The 22,684-nt window shown below is 33.5% G+C and overlaps 3 protein-coding genes across 3 annotated transcripts; 1 reads left to right on the forward strand and 2 right to left on the reverse strand.

The window, feature by feature from the left end:
* Positions 1 to 570: 570 nt before the first annotated feature.
* Positions 571 to 2,825, reverse strand: LOC134279815 (uncharacterized). Its single transcript, XM_062762227.1, has 2 exons — positions 2,640 to 2,825; positions 571 to 1,557 (listed from the first exon to the last, which is right to left on the reverse strand). Exons 1-2 carry the CDS (start codon positions 2,760 to 2,762, stop codon positions 571 to 573), a joined length of 1,110 nt encoding a protein of 369 aa, XP_062618211.1. The 5' UTR covers positions 2,763 to 2,825.
* Positions 2,826 to 14,204: 11,379 nt separating this feature from the next.
* Positions 14,205 to 19,077, reverse strand: LOC134279827 (mitochondrial import inner membrane translocase subunit Tim17-A-like). The gene is made up of 7 exons (XM_062762241.1): positions 18,992 to 19,077; positions 17,052 to 17,145; positions 16,842 to 16,905; positions 16,272 to 16,400; positions 15,983 to 16,018; positions 15,697 to 15,771; positions 14,205 to 14,938 (listed from the first exon to the last, which is right to left on the reverse strand). Exons 1-7 carry the CDS (start codon positions 19,015 to 19,017, stop codon positions 14,820 to 14,822), a joined length of 543 nt encoding a protein of 180 aa, XP_062618225.1. The 5' UTR covers positions 19,018 to 19,077; the 3' UTR covers positions 14,205 to 14,819.
* A 226-nt stretch (positions 19,078 to 19,303) lies between these two features.
* On the forward strand, positions 19,304 to 22,181 carry LOC134279828 (uncharacterized). Its single transcript, XM_062762242.1, has 3 exons — positions 19,304 to 20,447; positions 20,677 to 20,796; positions 21,041 to 22,181. The coding sequence occupies exons 1-3, from the start codon at positions 19,578 to 19,580 to the stop codon at positions 21,986 to 21,988; spliced, it is 1,938 nt and encodes a 645-aa protein (XP_062618226.1). The 5' UTR covers positions 19,304 to 19,577; the 3' UTR covers positions 21,989 to 22,181.
* The last annotated feature ends 503 nt before the right edge of the window (positions 22,182 to 22,684 follow it).

The raw sequence follows: 22,684 nt of genomic DNA on the forward strand, positions 1-22,684 counted from the left end.
GTAAAATATAATATGTAAAAATATAATTCAAATATACCAATGGATGATCTACGTATGAACAATTTCTAATGCCAAATTATTTAAAGTCATCATTTCGTAGGTTCTATGATCGATACAATGACCTTGACAGCAATTACAATTGATCATTGAGTCAAATGCTGACTGATGTTTTTCACACTTGTAGTCAGTCCATTATTTATACACTGAATTGCATGACGACGGATTTTCCCGTTATTTCCTGATCATGACAAGGAGTACACGGCGGTAGTGACGGGTCGGCATGGGATGCTCACTCCTCAATGGCACCTGATCCAACCTTTGATGTATATATCTTTTTAGTATATACATGTACAGTTGGATACGTCATTTTTAAAGCGTGCATAAAATCGAATTTCCGTGACATTCTAGTGTATATGAAGCAGAAAGGTTTACAAAAAACTAAAAATTAACACTATACACTGAAAAAAAAAATGTTACGAGTGTAGTTCGAATTTCCTCGACAATACATCATATAGAAAAAAATACAGTATCCTTGACCCAAGCGCCTATGAGAAAACCATGGCCAGAAGCTTAGAAAATTTTATGAACAACGCTTGGCCTGCTTTCATCATAATCCACTTTGTTGATACACAAAGTATTGAAGGTGGAATGGGAAGAAAGAATGGATCCGCCAATCCATACAGAGTACTTCCTCTCCGGGGAAGACAGAACTTTGATTTCTGTATTGCTAGGAGCAAGAGCGGAAATTTCCTTCTGCATACGTTCGGCCATTCCTGGGAACATGGTAGATCCCCCAGAGAGAACGATGTTCGCGAACAGATCTCGTCTGATGTCTGCTTCACACTTCATGATGGCATTGTGCACCATTTTGTGGATACCATCTCCCTCTTTTCCCAAGGCCGAAGGCTGAAACAAAGCCTCAGGGCAGCGAAATCTTTCATCGCCCAAAGTAACAGCTTGCCCATCAGGAAGTTCATAGGTTTTCTCTGATTTAGTCTTCATTTCTTGCGCAAAGTCTAGAGCGACAAAGCAAAGACCTTCTTTGACATTGCGCATGATTTCAAACTCGATGGACGATGTAAAGGAATATCCACGTTTCTTAGATAGATTAGAAAGGTGACTTGTTAGCTCTCTGCCTGCCATATTCAAACGTAGTATTGCGTTGGGCACGACACGGCCATCGTAGATAGGCACTGCATGGGATACACATTCTCCGGAATCCATTACCACACCTCTAGTTTTACCATAGTGATGCAGGGACAACACAGCTTGATTGCCTATATGTATAGCTGGAGAGTTGAAGGTCTCAAACATAATTTGAGCCATTTTTTCGCGGTTGACTTTAACATTTATCGGAGCCTCAGATAGCAAAACTGGATGCTCTTTGGGTGAAACTCTCAGCTCATTTTGGAAAGTGTGATTCCAAATCAGTTCCATGTCGTCCCAATTTGTAATGATGCCATTCTCAATGGGACTCTCGACAGCGAGTAAACCTCTCTTCTGCTGCGCTTCTTGTCCGATAAAACTGTCCTTTTGACCTCTTGCAAACATTCTTGCCTGAAATTAAACGATACACTAAGTTTAAGCCAAATTTGCTTCGTTAACAAATGCAGCCAAAAAAAAAAATCAATGAATATTAATCATCGTTTGAAAAATTACTTTGAGCAATTTTTATGCCATATACTATAATTCAAATAAATTTCTTAGCTAATTTAATAAAAAATAATAAAATGAAATATTCAAACATAAACAAAAGCCAGGGAAACATCTCAGTCATATGAAGAAAAAAATATAAATATATTAATAGGAAAAAAAAATAAAGCTACAACAAACATATACAAATCTCAAAAATGTATATTTAGTTAGTTTTGCATTTACCAAAATGATTTAACATAAATTGCAATGTTCTCTTTAATTGATATATATATAAAATTTGTTTTGATATTTGGGTTTCCATGAAAATTTTTATTTGCAACAATCATTTCAAACAATAAATAAATCATCAAATTGAAGTAAAAGGTATAATTACAAGTTTTTCAGTAGGAAATTTTAGTATAAATATTAACATTTACTTTTTTGGGCAATAAACGATATTTCAATGCAATTCAAAAAATATCGTATTGCAATACGATTTTGTAATATCGATATATTGGCTACATGCTTAGATTAAGGAATTTTGTCATTAAATATAAAAATGGACTTATGAAAGGTTTGTTATTAAGCCAAACAGTAAGACATAAGTTGTTTTGTGGGAACATTTCAGAGCATAACCTAAATGAAATCAAGAATTTTTTTTCGGTGTTGGTTACTTATCATGGTTATGTACATTCTGCATGTAAATTAAAGTAAATATAGTAAGAAAATGTCATTTAAATTACATTGAAAATATTGCAATACATATCGCAATACAGTTAAAAATATCGCAATATATCGCAATACGAAATCTCAGGCCAATACCCAGCCCTAATACTTTTTAAAATATTAGATTTTTTTCAATATTGTTCAATTTATCAAATAAAAACAACAAGAATATTTTATTAATTATGGATAAATAAAACAAAATAAATGGCAATTTCTATTATCAAGTTTGAAAATTTTGAATATCTCTTTTGAAACCTTTTTTCATGAATATACATTACCCCATGCCTAGGTTTTCCCACAAGGCATGGAAAAATGTTCCTTGGGACATTATCTCCAGAAAACCCTGCTTTGATCGTATCCGATCCGTTATCAATTACGACAGTTGTACCGGGGGCAGCCATGTTTTGGAAGTAGCGCTTGCTCTATCGCGAATACTTGTGATGAAGGAATCACGTATTTTGAAGTTTTAAACTTACAACCCGGAAAAATAATACCGGTATTTATCTTAGCGATGTCATAAACTTAACGATTAAGCAATTTGAAATCAAATTAAATCAATTAATTATAATTAGTTAGATCAAATCCATAACGCTTTCATTTATCATTTAATGACATATATGTATAACTTTTTCAAACACCCTATACTGTACCTCTGTACCTATTTATGGACACAAATTACTAAGTTGCGTGTTATACGCAAAGCCACCCCTTATAAGGAGTTGGAGGATGAAAATATAAATGTTTTATGCCCCCGTGAACGAAGTTTCGGAGGTATATACTTTTTGTCGTGTCCGTCCGTCCGTCTGTCTGTTTCTCTCTCTCTGTCTGTCTTTCTGTTTGTCTGTTTGTCCGCAAAAACTTTTACCTTGCCCATAACTTTTGATTAAGTGGAGCTATGACTTTCATATTTCAAATGTGTATTTCTTGTGACAAGACCTTTCTTCGAGTACCACCAAGTTTGACCTTTTGACCTTGACCTTGGAGTTTGACCCACTTTTACACAAAAATACCAAACTTTTACTTTGGCCTTATCTTTTGAACAGTAGACACATGGATATTCATACTTCACACATGTATTTTTTTGTAGAAAGCTCTTTCATTGGATACCAACAACCTTGACCTTTGACCTTGACCTTGGAGATTTCCGTACTTATGAAAAAACTTTCACATTGGCTATAACTTTTGAACGGTAAGGGCTAGGGCTTTCATGCTTGATTTCACATACCTAATTCTTGTGAGAAGACCCTTCATTGGATACCAAGACCTTTGACCTTTTAACCTTGACCTTGGAATTTGACGTTCTTTTAAAAAGCAAACCTTGACCATAATTTTTAAAAGGTTATAGCTAGTGCTTACATACTTTACATATTTAATCCTTGTGACAAGACCTTACATTTGATAGCAAGACCATTGACCTTTTGATGTTGACCTTGGTGTTTAATCTCCTTCTAAAATTTTTAACTTTGGCCATAACTTTTGAAGGGTTAGGGCTAGGGCTTCCATACTTCCCATATGTTTTTGTGGCAAGACCTTTCATTGGATACCACTTACATGTACCTTGATGTTTTGACCTTGACCTTGGAGATTTCCGTACTTATGAAAAAAACTTTAACCTTGGCCTGCTTTCATATTTCACAATTTCCAGGGAGAATACCCTACTTTTGGTACCAATATATTAAATTTGCATTTTGAAAAGTTTAATCTTCGCTATGTTGCCATGCTGGGGCATCTGTGTTTTACAAACACATCTTGTGTTTTTAAAGAAACGGAGAAATAGTTTCTTGCGATTTCATGCATATGAAATTGATTGATATTTTGACAGAAAAAGAAAATTTAAATTCTTAAGATAAAAAGGAATTAGACAATGTTGAATTTCATATCCCAACGGGAAATTTTCATGACTCACATGTTTGATTACATTTCAAACCACGGAACTTTCAAGATAATTGCTTAAATTCGAATACAACAGGCAATTTAATTTCAACAAAATAATTTTGATGAATTTCAAATTTCAATTCCCAGTATTTTCAGTACTTTGATTATTATTTGTCACTGTGGAAGCTCTTGATTGATGAAATTAGGGAATTCGTAAAAATCTTTAAATATTTGTTGTAAATATATGAAACTGAAGTTGAGATAGTTTTAATAGTAATCTATTACATGTTACAGGTATGAGTAATAGCTATGTGTAGTAATTTTGTGTCATAATGTCTGTTGGTATTGTGTGCAATTTGTTATATTTTTTCTTTTATTTTGTTAATAATAAGCTGTTGGTCTGTGATTATATGTAGATAACTTATATATAAATTGTTTTTTTTGTAAATTGCATTGAAATATCAGAAACTTATTTTACTTGTTTCCTTGTTACAATGCACTTTGAAAAATTACGCACTCTGAAAAAGTTTTCAAAGTGCGTTAAATTTGAGACCAAGTTATTATTAGGTATATACACATGCACTAAATTGTTGACGGATTTTCCCGTTATATCCCGTTCATGACAAGGAGCACACGGCGGATGTGACCGGTCAATGAACATTCTATGAATCTCAGACACCTGACAGCTGACTTCGGACAGAGTTCCAATTCTTGGAGGAACTGTGTGTTATATCTTAATTTCTATATATGGTGTTGTACACTTCTTCTAAAACAATTTTGGATAAAAGAAACATCTAAAATATACGTTATGTTAAGTATTATAAAAACCTTTCAAACACTTTTTGAAATATTTTGACCGTGCTACCGGCCTTCATCAATCGTGTTTATTTGAATGCATAGTATATAAATATTTTTCTTTGAATCATCCAAAAATTTTCATCCATTAATATCTTTCAAAAACCCATGAAAATGCGTGCTGATTTTTTGTCTATGCACATCTGATGATACTACATTCTTAAAGGTGCATGGACACAGATCTGATGTTAGTTTTTTTCTGTATAATATCACGACTTATATATTTCAATAGCATTTCACACAAAAATATATTTAACTAGATACGATCTCGTTGCGAGCAACGAGTAGGTCTTCTGTTGAATTTCTTGATAAGATGAGATGTGATTTTGACTGAGATATTCGAGAAAAGAGAATGACATTGAGTTTTCCTTCATTAAATTTAAAGTTTCTGATTTATATCACAATATCTTGAACATCTTTTGTCAAATGTGGCTTATTAAAATACTCCCCCTTTTCGAGATGTAAAGCATCCAATATATATAGCATTTTGGCCCCTTGCGACTCCTTATTACGTAACATATGACCAAAATTTTATAACGCATTGTTGCAAATCGTTAAGATGAATAGTTTTGCCTCGGTAATGTATAACAAAATATTGTTCATTAAAGAGTTAAACTTTGACCATCTTTTGTTCAGCATTACTTATCAAAATATTCCCCTTTTTGATATATAAAGCGTCAAAGATTTGATATTCTGGCCCCTTGTGACCCTTATTTACGTAACATATGATCAAAATTTTATAATACGTTGTTGCAAATCGTTAAGATGAATACTTTTGCTTCAGTGATGTTTAGCAAAATATTGATCATTAGAGAGTTATAGATAAAAGACTTTTGGCCCCTCTGAGCCCCTAATTTGAGGGGTTAGCCCCTTTCTCTTGATATCAAATGAAAGGTCTCATTCTTTTAAAGATTTTTGGTTCAATACTTATTCAGAGATTTCTTTTCGTTGTGGAGATAAGCTAAATTGAAATATTTAGGGGCCATCGCTTTAAGTTCTTAATGGGGCCGTTTTACAAAAATTCAAAGTATGCATATTGTTTAGAACATTATTTTGACCATCTTTTGTTCAATATTGCTTATCAAAATATTCCCCCTTTTTGAGATATAAAGCGTCAAAAATTTGACATTCTGGCCCCATGTGACCCCTAATTACGTAACATATGATCAAAATTTTATAATATGTTGTTGCTAATCGTTAAGATGAATATTTTTGCCTTAGTAATGTTTTACAAAATATTGATCATTAGAGAGTTATAGATATAAGACTTTTGGCCCCTCTGAGCCCCTAATTTGAGGGGCTAGCCCCTTTTTCTTAATATTTACATGAAAGTTCTTAACATTTTGCACATTTTTTCTTCAATATGCTTTTACAAAATATGAACAGGTACGAAGATATGAAACAAAATGTGTCAAATTTTGTGAGATGTTTCTGAGACATTTTTTGGGCCCTACCGAGCTCTGGCGCCTTTTGTGCTAGAAAGATATAGACACCCGATTGCAACTCAGCAAACCTTCCTGTTTACTCACTAAAAATCTTAGGTCAATATCTTAAGTCGTTTTGGAGGAGTTTCCCGGACAAGCCGACCCTCTGAAAATCAGAAAATCGTCCATATCTCACGACCGGAAGTGACGTCATCAAAAAGCAAAAAAACCTATCAAGATCAATTAAATATCTTTAATGTCTGAAAGTTTTATGTTAATCGGATAAGCCATCTCTGAGAAATCGCTTGCACAAAATCGGTTGGAAGAAAAATAATAATAGGGAAAAAGAAACCGAACGAAAACAATGGAGACGGAAGACCCTAACTAGAGCCGAGCTCGTTGCAAAGCAACGAGTAGGTCTTCCGTGAGAGCTGCGGTCAGGGAGAAATGACCTTGAGTCAAGGTCATGCCACATTCTAATGTTAAAGCAATCTTTCAAAGGGAGATATCATCATATATTGTTTTACTATTAAAAATAAGATAGTAAAGGAATGTTTGTGACCTTGACCTTGTCAAAATGACCTTGCGTCACACCATGTCACACGCTGGTGATGAGCATATTTGTGTGCTACCGTATTGAAAATTCTGTAAGCTTCCTCAGCACCCTGTCAAATGCCAATCAGCTTACAGTGTTTCCTTCCCATGTAAATTCAATCAATTAAATTTTATCAGGACTACTCATGACATCCGTCCACATATAAAAAAATATCGCATGTATTTAAACACCCTTGATAATTTACTTTACATCCTTGTAAATCATAACCAAGTTCCATTTCTCGTTTTAAATATTTCATTTAATAAAGACTTCAAAGTTCAATGAAATATAACAAAACAGTCAGTACAGATCTATATGAGTATTAAGTCCTAGCTTTAAAACATCTCTGGCCTAATAAAATACAGTGGATTGCGGTGTCCGTGCGGTGGAGAAATTATACGCTACTTAATTTGTATTAATTTACATTATTTTCTCATACCTAAGTCGCTAGTAATTTACAGTCAGTGATGTTGATGACGTAATATGATCTGATCGTTATGATCGTTGTGCTGAAACTGGCGTTCGCTGCTCGTATATATAACCTTCTATAATGGTCACGTGATCACAACAAACCAATGAATAATTGTCCTTTCTGGAGCCTCTCAGAACTACATTACATACATATTATGTAATACAAAGAAAATAGCATCGCTCAAAATGTCCTTTCTACATGTAAAGTAGGAGCTATAAATTCTATTCGATGTACATAATAAACTAAGTTCAACAAACAATCTGTAATAAAACGGACACACACAATCCTCGGCGTAGTAATACCGGACAATAATGTACACACATAAGTATTACGCTACACATTCAAGTTCCTAAACATTTCGTCAAATAAATCATAATCAAATGACAATACTGCAATAAAGTAACATTTAGGTATCAATTATGAATATTTGAGAATACGGACAGTGTTATTTCGATCTTATCAGTTGTAAAACAACAATGTTTATGTCACATGACTATTTTCTTCGTAAGAAAGATGGCAGGCGCCCAATTTACAACACGTGATAATGCTGAAATAAGTAAGTAAATTACAGTCGTAATATGGTAGATAATGATGAAAAACTGACATACAACATCTTAGTATCACTGTCCCTTACTGTCTGTTCAATAATATCTCGCTAGATCGTCTAGTAATACAAAAACAGCATTTGTTTACATAACAATGTCGAAGTGCAATGTGTATTGCATCAATAATTTAAGTAAACAATAAAGTAATGAAGTAACTTGAACAATAAAACATTTCTAATAAATTAACAACTGGATGCTACTTTACTTCAGTAAAAAACACTCCACCATCAGCCTGTCAGTTTTTTGTTTTGATTTTCACAAATATTTTATGCTTAATTTATAAGAAGATGATAGATAGTAGCGTAACATAAACACTCTATCTCCGCACGTTTTACATGATGCATGTTGTAATATTGCAGTTCATTTAAGGTAAATAAACACCAATTATTAAAGAAAATGTTATTTTTTTTAGAATAAAATATGTTGCTTACAATACGTATACATTCAGTTTCAAATGACAATGACTGTGAAGCGATCGCTAGACGAAAATTGATGCAGTGCATCTGCATCAGCTTTTTTTGTTTACGTTAGCTACGATGTCGCGTGATGCCCCCAATCCAAGATGGCGGCTAATAACTTTGAAAGGGTCTATTAACATGCAAAAATTCTAAAGCCCAAACCCCATGCATATTACAATTCACACATGTTCTTTTAGACAACGCATCCAGCCAAAACATCTGATCCTAAATGACATTGATTCAAGGCCACGACACACTAGGCATGATATAAGCAATACCTTTTTCGATAGGCCTTGTCACAGCTAATATACATGTGTAGAACTAGGTAACAAAGCGCTACCCCTTCTCTATCAAAAGTTATGGTCAATTTTAAGCACTGTTGAAATTTTGGAAAAACAGGTTAAACTTCAATGTCAAAGTTCATTATATACTAGTATTTGAAAAGATTTCACCCCAAGTATCGTACATGTGATTTTTGTGTAATATGAAAGCCCTACAGTATCTCTTCTCATTCAAAAATTATGACCAAGGTTAAAATTGTGAAAAGTAAGTCAAGCCTGAAGGTCACGGAGTCAAATTCAGTGTATTTAGAAAAGTGTTGTCTCGTGTAATACACAGGGGTAAAATAAAAGCCCTATCTCTTTTCATTCAAAAGGTATGACTATTGTTAATGTTTTTGAAAAGCAGGTCAAACTTCAAGGTCAAGGGGTCAAAAATCATAGTGAATTTTGAAAGGTCTTGTCACAGGTAATACACGTTTATAAAATGGAAGTTTTCAAAAGTTATGTTCAATTTAAAGTAATGTTATTTTTTAAGTAGGTCAAGCTTCAAGATCAAGGTCACAGGGTCAAAAATCACAGCATATTTGAAAATGTCAAAAAATAATGCACATGTGAAATATGTAGGTCCTATTTCAACTCATTCAAAGTTATTATCAAGTTTAAAGTTCTTGTAACAGATGGAAAGACTGGCTGACGGAATAAAGTTTAATGTACCCTAAAAAAGAAATACATATAATTTGAATAAATCGAGAAATACGAATAAAAAAAAATTAAAAAAATATAGGATATTAATTAAGTTCCCTTCATGAGATTTCTTTAAAGACTTATAAATACAGGTACATATTATTCAAGTACCGGTACGTGCATTAGCAAACAACAGGCATATTTATAATATAGAGTCAAAATGCAACAATATTGGAAAATTTCACCACTTTCCAATTACCAATAAGTTCACACGAGCTTTCTGAAAATGGATTTTTGTGAAACCCGGGGGAGACTTCGACGTTACGTCAAGTTTGATATGTCACGTCACGTTATAGAATCATTTCACCCTAATGTCCAATTCGAAAAAACAAAATGTCGCCCTTTTCTCCATTTTTTTCTTAAAAGAAAAGCCTGGTTATCCTCTCATACCAACTTATCTTCATTTTTCACTCATATTTAAAAAAAAACTCCCAATCTTCCAATTTCAGTCAAAAACAGTACGTCAGCTGTCGACAGCTGACAAGGTCCATTAACGCTTTTAATTTGTCTAAGAGGATAAACACTTAAAACAGAGCCTGCAAAAGGCGGTCACACCTTTAATCAACGTCCATGGAAGTTCTATTTTTTTTTAATTTCTTATGCCACTGGAAAACCAGTAACTAAATGCATTTTCCCCCAGCCTATATCAATAATATACATGTTTAAGCTAAAGTGATCCCGGGATTTTCACAAAACTTATGACTTGACCGAAATTTGACGTTGTCTAACAACTTAAAGATGAACAATAAATCGCCAACTAATAAACTAAATATCCAGTAAATCCAGCTAAACTCCCACACAAAGGTTTATGAAAAATCAAGCAATCGTAATAAAGACATAATTTTCATTTTATATACCACATAGGGCGGTTTAATTTTCATTTCACGTATTAAGGATTAAAAGGGTAATAAACGCGTTAATGTCTCCCCCGCATTTCCAAACAACCGTTTCTATGGCAACTGCCATAGATTTACTATCAAAAATATTTAAAATGTTTATTTATTTAAAATATTCAACAAGTGTCTATATTCTCATTTGTTATTTTCAACCAATTTCACTTAAAAATGAAAAAAAAATATGAAGAAATTCCACGAACTTTTGGATCAACCCTCGTATACGTGGAAATTTTAGCGAGGCGCAAATTTAGCGATTTGTCCTTAAAAACTGGTGATTATTTTTAGCGAGATGTTATTTTAGCGATTTAAAAATGCAAATTAAAGAAGCTCTTACAAATAAAACACAATTAATTTTTAGCGATATGCAATTTTAGCGATCTCGGCACCCTCGCTTTAAATGCCAAAATTAGATCCTCACTAAAAATTCTACTTATACGGTAATATTTTGACTACGATTACCCTGATTAAAAAGCTTATTGGGTGTTTTATAATGAGTGTTTTTAACGGCATTAGCGAAAGAAGATAGTGTTGGTAAATTTCTTATATGATATGGTAAATTATTCCATAGTTTAATTGTACATGGGAAAAAACTATTAATATATGATGTGGTCCTCGTTTGAGGAATAAGAAAAGTAAGACCATCATTGTTTCTTAATGAAAATGAGGTTTGGGGTGGAATACAAGGTCTTAATAGAATTTTGACCCTTTGACCTTGACTTTAGAGCTAGACCTTTTTAAAATTTGTACCTTGGCCATAACTTTTGAACAATTAGTGCGAGGGTTTTAATACTTCACACAAGTAACGCTTGTGACATCAGACCTTTAAATGAATACCAATAGCCTTGACATTTTGGAGATTTTCGTATTAATTAAAAAACTCTAGCTTTGGCCATACTTTTTGAACGGTAAGGGCCAGGGCTTTTCATACTTCACATTTGTAATTCTTGTAAGAAGACCCTTCATTGCATACCAAAAATTTTGACCTTGACCTTGAACTTCTTAAAAAACCCTTGACCATTACATTGGAAGGGTTAGGATTAGTGCTTTAATACTTCACATATTTAATTCTTGTAACACGACTTTTCATTTGATATCAAGAATTTTGACCCTTTGTCCTAGGAGTTTGATTTTTCTTTAAAATTTTTAACCTTGGTCATAACTTTTGAAGGGTTAGCGCTAGGGCTTCCATACTTCATACATGTAATCCTTGTGACATTAAACCTTTCTTAAGAAACCAAAAACTTGGACCTTGGAGTTTGACCTACCTTTCAAAATCTTATCCTTGGCCTTAACTTTTAAACAGATGGTGATAGGGCTTTCATATTTTACAATTGTATTTTGAGTGAGAATTTAGAGCCTATACTTTGGGTACCAATAAATTAAATTTGCATTTAAGAAAAGTTCAAATTTCGCTATGTTGCCATACGGGGGCATCAGTGTTTATCAAAAACACATAAATTATGTATTTCGTATAGATTTGTATAGGAAAAATTTTTTAAAGGTACATGTATAAGAAACGGTATTACGTCAATATTTTTGTACAATGTAGAAAAGAGGGTTACATTGCCCAATAGTTAGGACTGCACCTCAACCAAAAGGACTCCAAAAGTGGGGTAGGAGCACAATTAATTTTAATGTTTTGACGTAGTGTGCCTGTTTACCAAGTTTTATTGAAATCAGATAACCCAGGCATAGTAGGGCCATCTTTAAAAGAATGTTTGCTTGCCCTCTACCGACTTAGATTAAAATTTTTTTTTTGGTAGGTAGGTGGGAAAATCTTTTCCCAGAAAATTTCAACATATATGTTGACGAGAAAAGAAGAATAATAAAAAAAAAGAAGTGTGTCTTGGAGTGTAAAAAATAATCTTGAGTCATGCCATTTTTAGTCATTCGGTCGGGAGATCGAGGGCAACCAACCACTTTTTTTTTTATAGATGGCCTAATATTAAAATGATTTTTTTTTCAATAGCAATGACAACACTGTTCATTGTGTGTATCTTGATTTAGTAAACCTACGCATACTAAGTATAAAATAAGAAGTCTCTGTCGAGACTTTAGCTCAACTGGTTTGTACTTATAATAAAGGAAGAGAAAAGTAGCAGTTGGGACATTAAAACTTTACAAAAGCAATAAATAGAATAATGATCCTTGATTAAATCATTTTTGTGGCAAGATTGCAATAAGACTACAACTATAGGAGTAGCTTTTAATAAAATTTTAAAGAATTTTCAATTTTAGTTACAATGGCAACATCGTTCATCAAAATAAAAAAGACAAAACTTATAATTATGTATCTCAGTGTAGTCTACTTGCATGCCAAATTATATAATCAGACTAAAACTGTATTTGGAGTAGCATTTTGAAAGTATTTCACAGAAAGTTCTATTTTTAGTTACAACGGCAACACTGTTCATCGAAATAAAAAAAAAAAAGATAAACAGAATTATGTATCTTAGCGTAGTCTACTTGTGTGCCAAGTTATATTGAAATCAGACCAAAACTGTAGGAGTAACATTTTAAAAGTATTTCATTAAAGCTATATTTTTAGTAACCACGGCAACACCGTTCATTGAAATTAAAAACCCACATACACTTGTGTGAATTATATTGTGAGACCAAAACTGTAGGAGGAGTAGCTAGCATTTAGTCATAAAATTTATATTTTTGTGTGCCAAGCTACCAAGTATATTGAAATCAGACCAAAACTGTAGGGGGAGTAGCATGAAAAAAAAATGTTTAATAAAATATGACAAAGATCACGCATTACTATCGCATAAAGATGGTCTCTGACCAGTCTAAAAATTATGAATGAAATATGAAGATAAAAAGTCCATAAAGCAATACAAATCAGGAGCAGAGCAAACACGGACCTTCAAAACATCAGAAGGTTGGACCAAGTGTTATGGAGCTCCGAGCAGAAACAGAGTAGGCATCCCGTCGACCGGTTCGACCCGCTGTGTGCTCTTTGTCATAATCAGATAAAAATCCGCAGACAATTACGTGTATGTGTAAATAATAATTTGCATTCCAGTTGCCAACTGTAAATATTGTATAGATTATAGTGATAGCTACATGTTTGATTACACTTAGTCTTGTTTCATCAACTTGTTTGTTACTAGCTTGTCTCATTTTAGAAATTATTCTTCTGTAAAGCATGCCCTTGTGTATCTAATCAACTGGGAGACACAGCCATCATATATGCAGGTGAGAAGGGAAAGTGACAATAAAAAACTTAAACATGAAAGTCATCACATTTAATATAAAGTGTAGAAATAAGCTAATCTTTAAAAATTGTTCAAGTAATACATGTACTGGTATACCGAAATATGAGACGTATGTGTCAGGCTTAGTGGTATCTTCTTTTTCTACTATTGCTATAATTCAAAATTGATAATACATATATATTGTACTACTAAGTCTTTTTTAAATACTCTCATATATAAAAGGTTTTGAATAAATTCTGCTTCAAATGATTACATAAGTAGATCTGCTAACCATGGGGTGCAGTTGTTACCCATGGGAATTCTGGCAGATTGATGAAGACCTGTTCTCCAAAAACTTAGATATTGTCAAGCAGAAACTCAAATTGTATCATTGCAAGTAAATCAGACAGTCTAGAAGAAATCAACAACAAAATCTTCTTTTACAGTTTTTTATTAATTTTTTGTACATTATATTTTTTTAAATGTTTCAAAACCAACAACAATGATATACAAATACAGCCAACATTTTTTTGTCTCAAGGGAGAAAACCCTCAAAGTCAAAACAAAAATAACCCAGATCACATGATACAGGTCATTATTTTTTGCTAATATAAGAAATTGTTGGAATTGATTCATATGATATAAAATTCTTCCTTAAGACTCAGATCTCTAGAATGAAAATAAAACTTGTGTGTGATCAAATGATAACCTTCTTCAAGCATTTTCAGTTGCACACAATGACCTTGAGTCATCCCCTTTGCAAGATCCAAGTCCCTACAGATACCAAAGCTTGTGTCTTTCTTAAAAAGTGTACACGTGAACAAACACATTCTTGGGAACCACAGTATTCTAGTCTTTCTTAATGTCATATGTGATTCCTGTGAAATTTCTCAAAGACAGTATTGAAAACATCACATTTTTTCAGAATCCACTGAAAACGATTTTGTTCTCCAAAAATACATGAGTATGATGAAAATGACTGAAGATGTGGTGAAATATATAAAACAAGTTCCTATATTTTGTTAAATTAAAATTCTAGTCCTGGGCCTGTCATTGACTCGTCTGTGCCTGCGGGCCAAACATCCCAAACATGGAGCTTATTGAGGGAGCCTCGGGCTGGGGGGGTTCAGCTGTAGGGTCCTCAAACAACCTTCTATTCGTATCGTTTTCTGCAAAGACAAAAAATATCAATCAGTCCATTAATATTTTTGATTTGTTTCAAATCAAAAAAAGCTTAACAGGTTTTAATGGCCTTGCTTCCTCTTCACAAATATTTGCTTCATGCAATTTTGATAACATACACTTGTTACATTCTTGCTGCATTTCGATACAGCAGATCACCAATTTTTTGCAACACCTTATTTTTGATACAAAGATTAACTCTTGCAAATAAAAGTGATTTACAGTATGCACAAACAACAAAAATAAAAGCAAATTCAATACATTTTTATATCAAAATTTTATAATAATGTTTTCTAAAATTCAACAAAAATTTAACACTGGGAAAGTAAAATTTTTAAGTGTAAGTTTCACCTCAAGGTTGAATTTTCTGAAAGAATTTGAAATCATCTTATTTAAAGGTAGTAATGCAAAGTTGGAAATTTCTTCACAGGATACATTTTAATTATTTTCTTAGTATGGCGTTACAATTACTGTACATACATCAAGAAATTTTTCAGTGCACACTAAAAAGAGCAGGAAATTTTTAAAGATGAATTTAATTATATTGAGGATTTTGTTCATTATCTTCATTTGTATTGAAATTTTAAATTTTACAAATGAATTTAATACTAACTTACAGGGCTTTTCTTCTTCTTTTTTATTTTTCATAATGTATTGCACCTCTCTCTCTCTCTCTCTCCTTTTTTACAACACTAAACATGTGTACTTGAACATAGATATTGACAGGACCTTTGACCCCACTTACCCCTGTATGCCTCCTCCCCGGCCCAGCGGTTCATCATCAGACTGATTCCCTCTATCATCCCCAGTAATATCCCCCCTGAAATGAAAATAGATATCCAAGATGAGGAACAACAAAATGTATATCAACAGGTCAGATGACAATAATAAACCTTTTTCTATGCATTGTACATGTAACTTTTAGGAATAAACTCAATATTTTTTTTTCACCTTTCATTTCATTGAACAGAGAGAGTATAATTCTATGTCTTCATAATGATGTCTTTGGTAACTAAGAATACAATACTAACCAACTATTCCAGAACCTGTTGCAGCTGCATAACCATCTACAAAAGAAATAACCATCATTATCAACAGCTATCTCTTGGTCTATTTGATTAGCAATTTTCTATATCCAAAGAGTTTATACATGTATTCAGCACAATGTTTTTAAAATCATGTCTTTATTTCCAGAGTTATCTCAATATAAACTTAATATTATTTTCAAAATAAGGTCAAAAAGTTTATTAAAACTTGTACAAGGTTAGCCACCATGCTACAGCTATAATCCACAAATACACAGGCATGGTCCTGACTTACTAGGTAATGCTAAAATAAATCCTGTTGTAAATCCACTCATAATGGAGTTCCACGGGTCTTCTTTCCCTCGTATGTGTGCAAAAGAACAGTCTGCTGTTGTGAACATTAAACCCCACATAGAAAAACTACCTACAAAATAAAATAGTTTCCATATACAGTGTGCATCCGTTTACAATACATTTATGGTAATGTCCATTTACATCCAATGAATGGAGCAAGTTTTAACAAAGACAAATGGCCTGTAGCAGTTTATTTTAAATCACATAAATACTGCAAGGTAAAATGTGAATTAAGCATGATTTCCACTGAAATATTTTAAAAAGAAAACTATCAGCAGTGGATTCAATTGGTCATTTTGATTGCAAGTCTCCTATGATATTAAATGACATAATGTAAATACATATAATTCAATTCAATCTTCTGCTTATGTAGGGTGAACAAGCATTTTATGTGAAAATATAATTATCGCAAGTTCCCCTGGAAGCAAAGGTATTAAATTGATCGTGAAGTAATAATCTCTATTTAGAAGTCAGTAGTTTCTCAAATCTATAAGGTGTTAAACAAACTTACCAGCTGTTCTTGGACTGTTGGTTACAACCTTTGTTAAAGCACCCCTTAATTTAGTTCCTTTGGCCTGAAAGTTTAAAGAATCTGCTATATTTGCTAATGGATTTAGAGCTAAACTTCAGTTCATTGTATCATTTCGAAATTAAATAAAACAAAGAATATTCTTTAATCTGTATCATGTATATTAGACAAAGAATAACAGAATTGACTTACAGCATTTCTGAATCCCTGAATTGAGTGGAACACACTTCCTCCAACAGCTCCCAGTGCAAAAGCCCCTCCACAATCATCGACTATTCTGTAGGGACTGTAAACGATAGTTGAGTAATGAATACATTTGAGAAAAGACATACAATTAAATATAATAAATGTAGCAATGCCCAAGCAAGGGGGAGATAACTTTCCAGATTTCCTCAGCCTCGTTTTGATTCCGTATCAAAAAAGAGCTTAAAAAGTACGGCTTAATACACTACTTTCCCTCGTGTTTTCAAACGTTTTGATGACCTTTCTATGAAGTTTGAGATGCCCCCTAGCATTACCAACCCTGAATGTTTGAAGTATGGCGCGATTAGTCGTTTTAAAAATAGATTGAAAAATTTAAAAATCTCTAATTTTCATATACGGACGAGTACAGTGTCAAAACATGCAAAAATAACTTCTTCTGATATACCACTACAAATGCATATCACTTACAGGCAAGTATTCAACCGTTCTTGTTCACCACACGAATTTTCCAAGGCCTACTGGAGCAAATTCGGATTGAGGCAGCCAGCCAACACGTGTGTAGAAAAAATGTACACAACGTGAATTGAACGTCTGATGGTCTGTTTACTTCATTGTCAAGCTGATACAATGTTATATTCTTGTTTTTGAACTATCCTGAAGCATTTTAATAATGAAATTCCGTTCAAAGACTATTCTGTGCGCGAAAACGAAAGTAGGGTTCATCTCAAAGTGAACAAGAATAAATTTCAAGATTGACTTACATTGGTGAAGAAAACAGTGAAAGTCAAATGAAAACTTCATTTATAATCATACTTTGATTTTTATTGCTAAGTTTATTTCTTTAAATGACAACACAGCATACGAATAATGAGACAAAAGCTATTCTGTATAAATAAAGAAAACAAAGGAATAAACTCTTGCATTTCACATTCTGTGTCATATTTTCTTTATGTCTCAACAGTGGCACGAGAAAATTATGAAATTTTAGATAAAATTAACAAACTGGTACATAGGTTATATTCTAAAATTGTTTTGATCAGTAAACTGCATTATCTGCTTTTAATCTGCTGATGTACACTTTCCAATCATTTTCCTCTGAAAGATGGATAACTCTGTAAGAATTCTGCATTTTTTAAACATTAATTAAAAGCTCAATTTTGTGTAAGAAATGATTTTTGATATGGAAATTCATACTTTACACAATGGACATAAAAAACTAACAATTTTATGACTCTTTAAAAATCATTGGGCATTGCTAATAAATGACTATTTGCAAACTAGAGGTATAAAAATGATAAAAAAATCATCAATTTTTCAAACTATTTTAGATACAATGATTTCATGATCCTTCAACTTGGCAGTTTGTGAAGGATGCATGTCATAACCAACTTTGCTGCCATGTCTTCTTAACGAAGTGCTTCTGATGAAACTATTTTCAGTGTGTGATCGTGATGCAATATTGAAATTCCCATATTTCTTTCTATCCAAGGTAGTATGATAAACCACGGTAGCTATGAAACTATCCATGACTCAGTATTTCATGTCAATGAATCCAACAAACTTGTACATCACAAAAGTCAATTTACATCATTGAAGCATATGATTACTCTCGAAATCTGAATTTTGTGTCTCAAAGATTCTGTTCCATTATAAACATAACTACACTGATTTCCCCTGTAATAAATATCAAATTGCAAGATTTCTTTCAAGAACATACCAGACCTCAATGTCCATGACCAATATGAATTTCACTGGTGATAGTTTAATCGCGTTTTATAACGAAATAACCTTATGCAACCCATCCCCCCTTCCACATGACGCAACATATTGGGCTCTCATCTTCATGAATGAAACTTTCACTGAGGAAGGAAGAGAATTCGGCAAGATGCATAAATATACATAAAAATATGCTATATACTAAAATATACCATGGATCTCGAACATATTCTTCCATAATTTGTTCTTTCTTGGAGAAACTTCGATCACGCTGAAGTTTACCGGAAGTTCTAAAAGGTCAAAAGAAGGACATATCGTACAAAAAATAGTCGGATCATCATGTTATAATACTGTAATAAGATGAAATCGCTTTTTTGAATGTAAATTTGCTTAAATTCAGAACAAGTTATTTCAAAATATGTATACTGAATTACAATGGAAATCATTAAATTAATTATATGGAATATTCAAATAAGATTTTCCGAATAGAAACGCCGCGAGTTATCAAAAACAGTCACCAAAAACAAAATTTGGAAAAAGTGAAAGTAGGGTTGCAAAATGGGATAGTCTTTTTGTCCACTAGGAGAAAGAATTCAACCTGTTTTTAGAGAGTTTTAGCAGTGCAAAATGTAAAAGAAGGGATTGCTAATCAAAAAACTGACCAGGAGAACTGCAGTAGGTTATTTATTTGCAATAATTGAATGTGATGCTAAAATACAAAGCAACAAAAGAATGTGAACAAAAACGGTAAAAACGTTGAAACAACCATCACCTAAGGCAGCCTGTTTAGTTCCAGTGATGGAGAACAGGAATTTTCTTCCATATTCACCATATGCTGATGGCATATCTCCTCATAACCAGTTTCAGCAAAATGAAAATTTTGTGAAACCAGAATTTCAAGGACCATGGGAAAGTAATATCCCCTATACACCAGAAAGGTACAATTCTGGACCAAACCAATTCATGGCACCTGGATATGGAAGTATTCCTAATAATTACTATCCCTATCCGCCACACTATCCACAACCAGAGACCGAATATCGTGAATATGGTGCAAACAATTCGGTTAATGTAGGATATCCGCCCAATTATGGAGTGCCTGGAAATCACTATCCGGGACCTGTACCATTGAATCATACACCAAATAATTTCTCATCAGATCATTTCGTTTCCCAGTATTATCCGAATGCAGGATTTAATTATCAATCTCCAGTGTTCAGTAATAGTCCCTATTTAGGACAACCCCAGGAGGACATTTCACATTGTGGGAAGTATAAAACCAGCAATAAATCCCTTGCCAAACCGTACACAAAATCCAATCAGAAAGAAAGCCCTTCTTTACCACCAGATCCATTTTATGGTAATTGGGCAGCTATTGTCACACCTGAGGAAAAGGATAAAACTGAAAAAGCTGTACCCCCAACCATTCTGAACTTTGAAAGAGATGACACGTTAAGTGACGTAGGTAATGCATTGCTACATAACCAGAGAGTGCTGTGTGAAAATCTTCAAGGACTGACTTTTGATGAGCCAGTTGCCCATGTATATTGTCCTTCTGTATATGCATATGAAACTTATAAAGAGTTTGTAAGGAAATACTGTCGCACTGAGAAAAAAGTCCTCTTTGTTGGGATTAATCCAGGACCATGGGGAATGGTTCAGAGTGGAGTAAGTTTAATATTTTTTGTAGTATACAGTATATGAAATACTTAAATTTCTCTGCATAAAGCTTTAAGTTTCTTTAAATTCTTAGTCCTATACAGTACACTTCTATGAGAACTACAAAATTGGATTCTGTAACACATTATTTCTTTTCATATTGTTCTGTATCTATGCATTTGGTATCTTCAGAATATAATAAATTGATTGAGGTTCAAATTCATTGATAAATTTTCAGGTACCCTTTGGAGATGGAACCTTTGTCCGTGATTGGTTAGAAATTCAGGGGAATATCCTGAGACCAGCATGGGAGCACCCAAAAAGACCCATTCTTGGATTAGATTGCACAAGATCTGAGGTAAAAATGAGGAGGAAATTTAGGGATTTATATCCCATGCATTTGTGTCCAGTAATCGGGCCCAGTTGTAGCAACTCTCTGCAAAAATGCTTTAATATTCTTATTCCTGTACTTTAGAATTAATGGTTAAAAGTTCTGTCATTTGGTTACAATTTTAGAATAGAATTATATATGCCAGGTATGTACCTGGTGATATTATTTCATTCTCATTACATTCTCAGAACATTTTTATCATCTTTTTCAGGTCAGTGGCAAGAAACTTTGGACATTGATCAAGAGTTTATGTGGACAACCAGATAACTTTTTCGAACACTGCTTTCTTCATAACATTTGCCCTCTGTCCTTCTTGTCGAAAACCGGCAGCAATATTACCCCTCCCGACATCCTTCCCGCAGAAAAACGGAATCAGCTGAACCAGATTTGTGACTCTGCTCTGGCGGATGTGATTCGCCTCCTGAAAGTGGAGGTGGTAGTGGCAATAGGTCGGTATGTGGAGACTTGTGTGAAAAACGTAATGAAGAATGGAAACTTGCACGACTTCAGGGTGGAGTATCTGGCTCATCCGAGTCCACTCAACCGGAAAGCAGGAAATAGGTGGTCAGAAATTGCTGAAGAACAGTTGAGAGAGTTTGGAGTCTTGGCATACATTAAAACTGCCAATGGAGCATCTGGAATAAAACCAGAGTTTTCAGAATCAGAAGCCTCTGAGCAAGATTCATTCACAGATAACAGTATCATCGGACAATCTCCATCATTGAAGACATTCATGGAGAAAGAGCTTCCTTCAGAGGATAGAAATCCATATTCACAAGAAACCATTGTAAAGCAAGAACCATCCTTTGGAGTCAGCTGTGTTGACCAAAGACCACCCACTGGACCTTCTTATGGTAATCAGGAACCAAGTTTCAACTCTGTTTCTAAACAACAGTTTCCTGGGAATCAGGAACAAAATTTTGACTCTGTTTCTACAGGACAGTTTCCAGTATCATGCACTGCTATATCAGAACAAAGTACATTTTCTGAAACTAGGTATGCTGAACCATTTTCTAGGGCAGGTTATCATCACCCTGAAAGAGGACCAGGGGGGCAAGGGATACCCCCAGAATTTGGCATTATAGATCAAGGTCCTGCCCCTGGACCCCCACCAGTGACAGGCATTACCGATCATAAACCATCCTTACAATATCGCTGAACACAGCATATGCATGGAAGACGTCAATATTGAGTGTACTGTAAACATGGAAATTTTTTTGTTCAGTTTTCATTTACAAAACCTTCTGTGAAGGGTTAATCTTTTTCTTTGAAACTATGGAAAAGATTTATTATATGTATAATGCAATAATATGGTATTTATATTTCAAAAAAATAAAAACAGTTCATGTGGAGTAAGGCTTTTGAAGTTTTTCTGATCAGAAAATTTTGAAGAATTCATTCCCAGATGAACGTTCCATGTTTACAGTATGTTTGCCTCAGAGAATCTAGCATTATTGAGAAAAGCTCATTCTCAAAAACTTAACTAACAAATTCTATAAGACATTTTATCTTTTCCAGGTCTTTGAGCAAGGTTTATTGTTAGGAATATCTTATATACCATTTCATTGGTTAATCATGTTATCATGGTTATACATGTTTGAATCTGCATCACAAAATCTTGTGCAGAAAATCCTTGTTGAGTATATGATGGTGTATTGAAAGTGGCTACAAATCAGTTATATTTAATTGTCCACTTTGAAAACCAGACTGTGTTTCCTTCTTTACCAGTGAAAGTCTGAAGTTAATGCCATCAGTTCAATTGACCATTCAGAATTTGTGAAAGTTTTTATGAGAATGACAAATTCACCTCAGGGACTACATGTTTACATATTTCATAGCTGACCAATAATATTAG

Source organism: Saccostrea cucullata, unplaced genomic scaffold, assembly GCF_032062105.1.
Source record: "Saccostrea cucullata isolate Sc308-1 unplaced genomic scaffold, CSIRO_AGI_Scuc_v1 ctg1762, whole genome shotgun sequence".
NCBI classification, from domain to species: Eukaryota; Metazoa; Mollusca; class Bivalvia; order Ostreida; family Ostreidae; genus Saccostrea; species Saccostrea cuccullata.